Source organism: Bufo gargarizans, chromosome 4 (genome assembly GCF_014858855.1).
Source record: "Bufo gargarizans isolate SCDJY-AF-19 chromosome 4, ASM1485885v1, whole genome shotgun sequence".
Lineage (NCBI taxonomy): Eukaryota > Metazoa > Chordata > Amphibia > Anura > Bufonidae > Bufo > Bufo gargarizans.
In genome coordinates, this window is record NC_058083.1 from 153,767,803 (window position 1) to 153,777,410 (window position 9,608).

At 43.4% G+C, this 9,608-nt stretch overlaps 1 protein-coding gene across 1 annotated transcript in view; it reads right to left on the reverse strand.

The window, feature by feature from the left end:
• Positions 1 to 9,256, reverse strand: part of LOC122935987 (ankyrin repeat domain-containing protein 65-like) — a 40,641-nt gene extending 31,385 nt beyond the window's left edge. The window contains exon 1 of the mRNA XM_044291962.1: positions 8,968 to 9,256. Coding sequence (XP_044147897.1) covers positions 8,968 to 9,218 — 251 coding nt within the window. The 5' untranslated portion in view covers positions 9,219 to 9,256. The remainder of the gene's footprint in view (positions 1 to 8,967) is intronic.
• Between the last annotated feature and the right edge of the window lie 352 nt (positions 9,257 to 9,608).

The following is a 9,608-nucleotide window of genomic DNA, read 5'->3' on the forward strand; positions in this document are numbered from 1 at the left end:
ATTATGATGGGCTTTATTACTACTGGGGGTCTATGGGGAACATGATTACTAGTATGGGAGCATTATTACTTCTGGGGCACAGTGGGGACATGTTGGGGGCACTGTAGGAGCACTATTACTACCATGTGTGTTCTAGCAGAGAATTATTCCTATTGGTGGGACTTTTGGGAGCACTTTTACTGTGGGGGCACCTTGGCACAGTATCAGCTTACCACAATTTTTTTGGGGGGACGTTATGTTTACACTATTAGTGTTAGGGGCACTATTTGCTGGGCACAGTTATTTTAGGGCACTGTGTGCCAATAATTATTGAAGGGCACTATCTGCATGGTACTACTATTATCAGGGGGTTTATCTGTTTCTGCAGTATAGTATTGGGGAGCACAGCGGCACAGTATTGGGGGTGGTAGAATAATTTGTCCAGAAGATGGGAGGATAATGGAAAAGTTGTAAACTAAGATTTTGTTTGTCAAACTGCAGAGATGAGAAATGGCTGAAAAATGGTGGTCTGGTCTGAAGGTCTGAAAAGACACGATGAGGAAAGAGAACATCTACATCAAATAGACTTCACTGGAAGTAAGAGGTATGTGGCGCTGTATTGCCCTTTAGGGGTGGATGGAGAGATTAGTAGTACTATCTGCACATTGTAAAAAAAAAAAAAGTAATCTGCAAAATACTATATATGTGTGTCAGGTTGTGCTTTTTTAACTTTTAGAATAATGATACAACCATTGTATTTGATACTTTTATACTGATTAATTTTTCCCCCTCTATATTAAGGGACACTATAGTCACCAGAACCACAACAGCTAAACGTAGTAGTTCTGGTGTCTATAGCATGTCTCTGAAAGCTTTTTAATGTAAACACTGCCTTTTCAGAAAAAAAGACAGTATTTACATTACTGCCAAGGAACACCTCTAGTGGCCAGTCATCATTATTAAAGTTAACTACTCTACGAGGTGTGTGGATTTTTTTGTGTGCGTGTGTGTGTTGTGGTGGAGGGGCATGATTGCATGCTAGGGTGTGGGAAGGCGGGATCCAGGGGGCCCAAGTAAATTCTTGCCCAGGGTCCAATCAATATTAAAGATGGCCCTGCTTCCAGGACTTTACCATACACATTTCTGTTCACTTTACTACATATCCCCCCCCCCCCCTTCTCCAGGGGCCGTCTATTTTTGGCCAACAAACAGTATATCCTGGACAAAGCATCCGCGTTCCCCTGTAATTTCCCCAGCAGGTAATATTTAAGTGACTCCAGAGCCTATTTAATGGCTAGACATTCTCGTTCCACTATGGAATAATTTTTTTCTGCCGGGGTCAACTTCCTGCTTAGGTACATCACTGGGTGCTTCTCCCCATTTATCACCTGTGACAGGACTGCTCCCAAGCCTGTCTCAGACGCATCAGCCTGGACCAGAAACTCTTTTCTGAAATCTGGGGAAATGAGCACTGGCTGTTGACAGAGGGCGGACTTTAGGCTTTGAAAGGCCTTTTCTGCCTCTGGGGTCCACTTCACCATTACTGACTTAGGGCCTTTCGTTAAGTCAGTCAATAGTGCTGCCATCAAGGCAAAATTCGTTACGAATAGGTGGTAGTACCCTGTTATGCCAAGGAAGGCCCTGACTTGTTTTTTTTGTTAATGACCTAGACCAGTTTTGTATCGCCTCTACTTTATTGATCTGGGGTTTAACCAGTCCTTTACCAATAATGTAGCCCTGTCATCAAGGTAAGCGGCAGCATAGTCACGATATGGCCTCAAGATTAGGTCTATCAACCTCTGAAATGTAGCGTGGGCTCCATGTATTCTGAACGGCATCACTGTGTACTGGAATAGCCCCTCTGGAATGGAGAATGCCATCTTTTCTTTTGCATCATCTGATAATAGTATCTGCCAATACCCTTTTGTAAGGTCCAGGGTCGTGATGTACCTTGCTTTCCCAAGTCTCTCAATTAGTTCATATACTCTGGACATGGGGTACGCATCGAATTTTGACACCTCGTTTAGCTTCCGGAAATCATTACACAACCGCCAATTCCCATTGAGCTTTGAGATTAAGACAATAGGGCTTGACCACTCACTGGTAGATTCCTCAATGACCCCTGGCTTGACCACACACTGGTAGATTCCTCAATGACCCCTAACTCAAGCATGCGCCTAACCTCAGAGGATACCACTTTTCTGCGTGCTTCTGGTATCCCCTAGGGCTTTACATTCACCTTACTGTGGGGTACAGTTCTCATGTAATGTTTTATCAAGTGGGTATGGCCTGGTAGGTCAGAAAAGCTTCCTCTATTTTTCTGTAGAAACTCCTTTACTTCTTATTTCTGGGGTACTGACAGTGCTGGGGGAATTGGTGGTGACACCTCATTAATCATGGTCTGTGTGGCCACCAATGACTCCCGATCTTTCCATGGCTTGATCAGAGTTACGTGGTAAATGTGGAAGGGTCTTCTCCTTCCTGGTTGGTGCACCTTATAGCTTACCTCACCCACTTTTTCCATAATCCCGTAGGGACCCTACCACTTTGCCAGAAACTTACTTTCTACAGTGGGAACTAAAATCAGGACCCTGTCCCCAAGATTAAAGTTCCTTACCTTTGCAGACCTGTTATAGATTCTGCTTTGAGCCGCCTGAGCTCTTTGCAGATGTTCTTTAACTGTGGGCATCACGGTCGCTATCCGGTCTTGTCAGCCACATGTTCGATGATGCTTTACACTCTGGGGGTAGCCTCAGTCTCGCAGGTTTCTTTAGATACATCGAGGAAACTCCTTGGGTGATGGCCATATAGTAACTCAAACGGCGAGAACCCTAAAGAAGCCTGGGGCACCTCCCTAATAGAGAACATAAGGTATAGTAGGAGGCAGTCCCAGTCCCGACCATCCTTTTCTACCACTTTTTTTTTACATCTGTTTCATAGTCTTGTTAAACCTCTCGACCAACCCGTCTGTCTGGGGATTATACACCGAGGTACGTATCTGTGTGATTTTGAACAACTTGCACAACTCTTTCATGATCTTTGACATAAACGGGGTGCCCTGGTCCATGAGAATTTCTTTGGGATTCCCGTGTGGGAGAACATAAAATTTAATTTCCGGGCAATATTTTTGGACGCCATGTTTCGCAAGGGTACCGCTTCCGGGTATCGTGTGGCATAGTCCAACACAACCAAGAAAAACTGGTGTCCCCTAGCTGACTTAAGAATGGGACCCACCAAATCCATGGTACCTCAATGATGGGAAGAGGCACCAAGGGACTCTGGAAATGTGAGGCCAGGGCACTTATCTGGCAGGTGGGGCAGGACTTGCAATATAATTACAGGGAGTGCAGAATTATTAGGCAAATGAGTATTTTGACCACATCATCTTCTTTATGCATGTTGTCTTACTCCAAGCTGTATAGGCTCGAAAGCCTACTACCAATTAAGCATATTAGGTGATGTGCATCTCTGTAATGAGAAGGGGTGTGGTCTAATGACATCAACACCCTATATCAGGTGTCCATAATTATTAGGCAACTTCCTTTCCTTTGGCAAAATGGGTCAAAAGAAGGACTTGACAGGCTCAGAAAAGTCAAAAATAGTGAGATATCTTGCAGAGGGATGCAGCACTCTTAAAATTGCAAAGCTTCTGAAGCGTGATCATCGAACAATCAAGCGTTTCATTCAAAATAGTCAACAGGGTCGCAAGAAGCGTGTGGAAAAACCAAGGCGCAAAATAACTGCCCATGAACTGAGAAAAGTCAAGCGTGCAGCTGCCAAGATGCCACTTGCCACCATTTTGGCCATATTTCAGAGCTGCAACATCACTGGAGTGCCCAAAAGCACAAGGTGTGCAATACTCAGAGACATGGCCAAGGTAAGAAAGGCTGAAAGACGACCACCACTGAACAAGACACACAAGCTGAAACGTCAAGACTGGGCCAAGAAATATCTCAAGACTGATTTTTCTAAGGTTTTATGGACTGATGAAATGAGAGTGAGTCTTGATGGGCCAGATGGATGGGCCCGTGGCTGGATTGGTAAAGGGCAGAGAGCTCCAGTCCGACTCAGACGCCAGCAAGGTGGAGGTGGAGTACTGGTTTGGGCTGGTATCATCAAAGATGAGCTTGTGGGGCCTTTTCGGGTTGAGGATGGAGTCAAGCTCAACTCCCAGTCCTACTGCCAGTTTCTGGAAGACACCTTCTTCAAGTAGTGGTACAGGAAGAAGTCTGCATCCTTCAAGAAAAACATGATTTTCATGCAGGACAATGCTCCATCACACGCGTCCAAGTACTCCACAGCGTGGCTGGCAAGAAAGGGTATAAAAGAAGAAAATCTAATGACATGGCCTCCTTGTTCACCTGATCTGAACCCCATTGAGAACCTGTGGTCCATCATCAAATGTGAGATTTACAAGGAGGGAAAACAGTACACCTCTCTGAACAGTGTCTGGGAGGCTGTGGTTGCTGCTGCACGCAATGTTGATGGTGAACAGATCAAAACACTGACAGAATCCATGGATGGCAGGCTTTTGAGTGTCCTTGCAAAGAAAGGTGGCTATATTGGTCACTGATTTGTTTTTGTTTTGTTTTTGAATGTCAGAAATGTATATTTGTGAATGTTGAGATGTTATATTGGTTTCACTGGTAAAAATAAATAATTGAAATGGGTATATATTTGTTTTTTGTTAAGTTGCCTAATAATTATGCACAGTAATAGTCACCTGCACACACAGATATCCCCCTAAAATAGCTAAAACTAAAAACAAACTAAAAACTACTTCCAAAAATATTCAGCTTTGATATTAATGAGTTTTTTGGGTTCATTGAGAACATGGTTGTTGTTCAATAATAAAATTAATCCTCAAAAATACAACTTGCCTAATAATTCTGCACTCCCTGTATATTTCCTTGTACACTCCAGGCCAGAAAAATCTTTGTAGTACCCTCTTCTGTGTTTTGCTAACAACCAAATGACCCCCAAGTACATGGTTATGTGCGAGATCTAGTACCATACGTCTATAGAGTTTTGGCACCAGAAGCTGCTCCACAATTTCATTGTTGCATTTGTTAACTCGATGCAGCAGGTTTCCATTCATGGCAAAATGCAGAAATTTCTGGTCAGCTTCTGGTACCTGTGGTACACCATCTATCACGGTAACATTTCTGTGAGCACTCATAAGAGTGGGGTCTCTCAATTGCTCTGTACCAAAATTACCCAGAGTCCAAAACATTTTCCCCAGTTGGGGAAGCTTCATCTTCCCCAGCTAACACCTGCAATGGAAAAGTGTCGTTATCAGGTATGTCACATAACCCCAAAGTTTCAGCAGACATTTCAGTTAACATGACATCTTCACTTTGCACCTTATTGGCACCATTGTTTTCAATGGTCTCTTCCTTTAAACCATTGTATTCAATGGGAAACTCACAGCAATGATTATTTAAAGGAGAAGGCACAGATTCTGCAGGAGTGCTTTTTTGAGTGTTTTTCTTCTCCCACAACTTCCAAAACAAGGGAAAGTCCCGGACCAATATCATATTGTGCATAAGTCTTTTTATGACCCCAACTTCATAGGTTACAGTCCCAGCTAGAGTATCCAACTTAAACCGAGCCACCGGGTATGATTTTGCATCCCCATGGATGCACAGCACATTTACTCTTTTGTCCGGCACATAATTCCCAGCCACGAAGCTGGCATGCACTAAGGTGACCAGACTACCGGAATCCAACAGAGCCCCGACAGAACAGTCATTTATCACCAGGATGCACATTTGCGTCTCAGCCTCTAGTCCTGGTGAGGCCATACACACTGGCTCCGCATACAGCGACACTCCATGGGCTCTGAGGTCAGAGGGCAATAGGCAGCAATGTGTCCCCACTCACGGCACCTTCAGCACTGGGAAGCCTGGGGTCTCCTAGGTAAGAAGACCTATCCGGGTCCGAACTGCCTGGGAGACTCAGTCTTATGCCCACGTCCAACCTCTAGAGCCTTTTTCCCTATTGCACCCATCCACACACCCCCAATAGCCGGAACTCTCTTACCCATGGATGACACGGGTCGGGTACTCCGGGGAGGTGTTGGTGGGCAGAGACATCAATGAGGTAGTCCTCAGTCACCAGGAACCTTCCCACCAGGTTTACAAGCTGATCCGCAGTTTTGGGTTCTCCATGTCCAACCCACCGTTGCAGCTCCGCTGGGAGGGCTCTGAAATAGTGATCCACCACTACTTTCTCCACGATCTGGTCCTGCGTAAAAGACTCAGATTCCAGCCACTTCCGTACAAGATGGAGAAGGTCAAACATCTGGGATCGGGCCGGCTTGTCCATGGTGTAGCTCCATGTGTGGACCCTCCGAGCACGAACAGCCGGTGTAATTCCCAAACGAGCCAGGATCTCAATTTTTAATTTGGCATAGTCCCGGACATCCTGCTCCCTGAGGTCATAGTAGGCGTTTTGTGGTTCGCCAGACAAAAAGGGCGCAAGGACCTCTGCCCACTCTGCTACTGGCTGTCTTTCTCTCTCCGCCATCCTATCAAATATGGTCAGGTAAGCCTCTATATCATCATCAGGCGTCAGTTTTTGCAAGGCCCCGCTGCACAACCCTCCTCACATTTAAAGTCTCCGGGGGGCTTACCTCCACATGCGGAGCAAGAGCTACAACAGTCTCTCTCAATACAGCAATCTGCTCTAGCAGTAAACGATTGGTTTTATGCTGCTGTGCCATGACCTGTTGTTGCTGCACATTAGCTTGTTGTTGGACACGTAAGACTTCTTCGTGTCTCTTTCTATCCTCGGCATATCTTTTTCTTTTCCTCCAGACTGGCCTGCAAAAACATCTTCATCATTTCCTCCATGGTATCCGATGAACTTTGTAATGTTGCAGCAGCTTTCACCCAGGACATTAAATCACCAACTGTCACGCCATTGCCCTTAGCAACTTGCTTTCGCCCGCATCCTCTACCAATTGTAAGGGATTGCTCTCTCAAGCAGGGAGGTGGTGACAGATTATCTTGCAGACCACAGGGTTAAAGTCCAAATGATGCTTTATTTTTATGAGACTCCGGCAATACAGGCAAACACCAGTTATAGCTCACTGGGTAAGGTGAAGGTCCAGCACCACAAAACATAAACCAAACCAAAATAAACACCTGCCCATCTGGGCTCTAGCAAATACAGTGAAGATCAAGCTAATCTATTGAACACAGGCCACACAAAGAATTTGGCTTCTCTAGCGCGCAGGGCAGCCAGCTTTCCAGACTTTCTCCAGGCATCACTATCCCTAGACTAACAGCCTGGACTGTGCTTTATTTCCCCATAATGTAATAACGATCTCAGCTGGATTCAGCTAGGGATCCCTCAGGCTAGGGGAAAAATCTGCCCCAGAATGGGATGGACTGGGGAGGTCCATCTACCAAGCCTACCTTCCCCAGTCCAATAAAATCCAGCCCATAAACTTAACAAAACTGTCTCAGCAACCTACACATTGCTGAGACCATTTTAACTTTCTGGATTTCATTAACCTCACCCAGTTGAGGAACCTGGGTGGGATATACACCCCTTCCAGGACTTTACCATACACATTTCTGTTCACCTTACTACACCATATTAAAATGATTGGAGAGTGACGTAACTGCAGTCACACTGAATGTCTATAATTGTTTATATAAGTTTATAATGGTGTTACGCTTCACTTATCTCCCTGTTTTCAATGACCTTACCGCTGTGATTTCATGAGTAGCATAATTTCTACTAGATTGCTGTGGGTAATCTTAAGAAAACATATTTTATTGTACTTGTTAGATTCTCAATAATCATATAGCTTTTAAAATTGTGTTTGCTTTGTAACTTTGCCCGTCATGTTCTATTGTCTGTGCATTTATGTGCACAAAGTAACAATGTTGTAGTTTCTGTAGTAGTCATTACAGTGTATTATATTAATCCAAACAAATCGGTATTTACTAAGTAATAAATAGGCAGGAGGTACAATGAAGTTACCATGTATTAAATCACAAAGACATTTTTACCTGGAAACAGTCCTATATTAGGAAGCAAGTAACGGCAACACCAAAAGCACTGGTCTGTGACTGCTATTCAGCTGCATAGTTGGTCAATAAACCTCCACACTTTTGAAGGCAGTGAGTGCTCAATTCTTATCAATTCTCTCTGCTATTCAGCTGGGTATTTAGTAACTTGATCCCACATATTATGTGTATTACATAGCTAGAACTTAATGGCATGTTTTAATGTCGTTATAGAGCAAATACGCTGATATTAGCAAGGCAAAATCGGACAATATCAAAACACACTTGGATTTGTTTTCGTACTGAGCTTTACCTGATATGATCTGCTGGAAGGAATTTTTGGGACTGGGTGAAAGGCAGTTTAATGGAGCAGTATACTAAATGTTAAAAGGTACCTGCCACTATAGTCCTTACTATATTTGATATACTTTAGTAGATGACATTACGCACTTTATAAAACAATAATTTGCATAAGCATAAATGAGTGTAAAAAAGTATAGTTCACTTGTATCATTTTCCAATGTTTACTAGCCAGATACCAAAGGAAGCCCCTTTTACATGCATTTGGCAATAAGTCAAATATCCTCTCATACTGCAGTGAAGATGGCATGCTTCCTGTCTGATGTCTATTAACTAAGAATAGTGTCTACTTTATTATCTGCCAATGTGCCATCTATCTGCCAAATTCGAGAAAAAGTAAAAAAGTATGCATTGTGTAAAACATTCACAAAAATGCTGCATTGAAAATAAGGGAAGTGTCTATTGTGTCTTACTTTTTTTTAAATCACAAATTAATTTCAACCTTTTAATACAATTAGCAGTACCACTTAAGAAAAAAATGTCCGCTATAGCTAGAAGTGCTGCTAAAATGTTGGTCATTTTAATAAATCTATTGCATGTATCTGCATCTTGACCGACAATATGTTTTATACGTATTCTGATTATACGTGTATTTCATTGAACTTACTGGCAGTTTACAGATATCCCAAAGTTGAGTAAGGTATTGACTTGATCTGCGTCCCCTTTCCAGGCGGCCTCGTACAGTAAGGTCTTTTTGTTTTCCAGAGAGTGAGTCACTGATGAGCTTAAGTGTGGACATCTCTCCAGCTGCCATTGCTTCAGCCCCCCTGTTCTTCTGACTTGTCTTTCAGATTTGGAAAGCGAGATGGAATCATGAAGATCAAGCAGTTTCCATGCAATTTCTATTTGCTCAGACATTGTTGTAATTGCTTTGCAAGAGCAGCTCAGAGGAGACCAGGTACAGTCTCTGCATTCAAAGCTGAGAATGCCTTCCCACATTCCAACGCTGTCAGATTAAGGTTGAGCCTAGTCCTGTTTTACGGTTGTCATGGGCAGCACAATTTGACACTCAATGTGTAAGTCTCTGCTCAAGGTCACTAGACTTAATTTCTGTTATTCTTGCATTCCTTCCTTTGTTACACGGTGGATTGAAACATTACAGTATTGTGCTAAAACAATAGGTAATCTTTTGTGGCAGATTAGCCCAAAAGCCATATTAGCTATACCTTTATACCGTATATCGTTTACTAACAGCATTATATGCCAAACAGATCTGCTTTAAGGGGGTTTCCAGGTCCCTGAGATTGA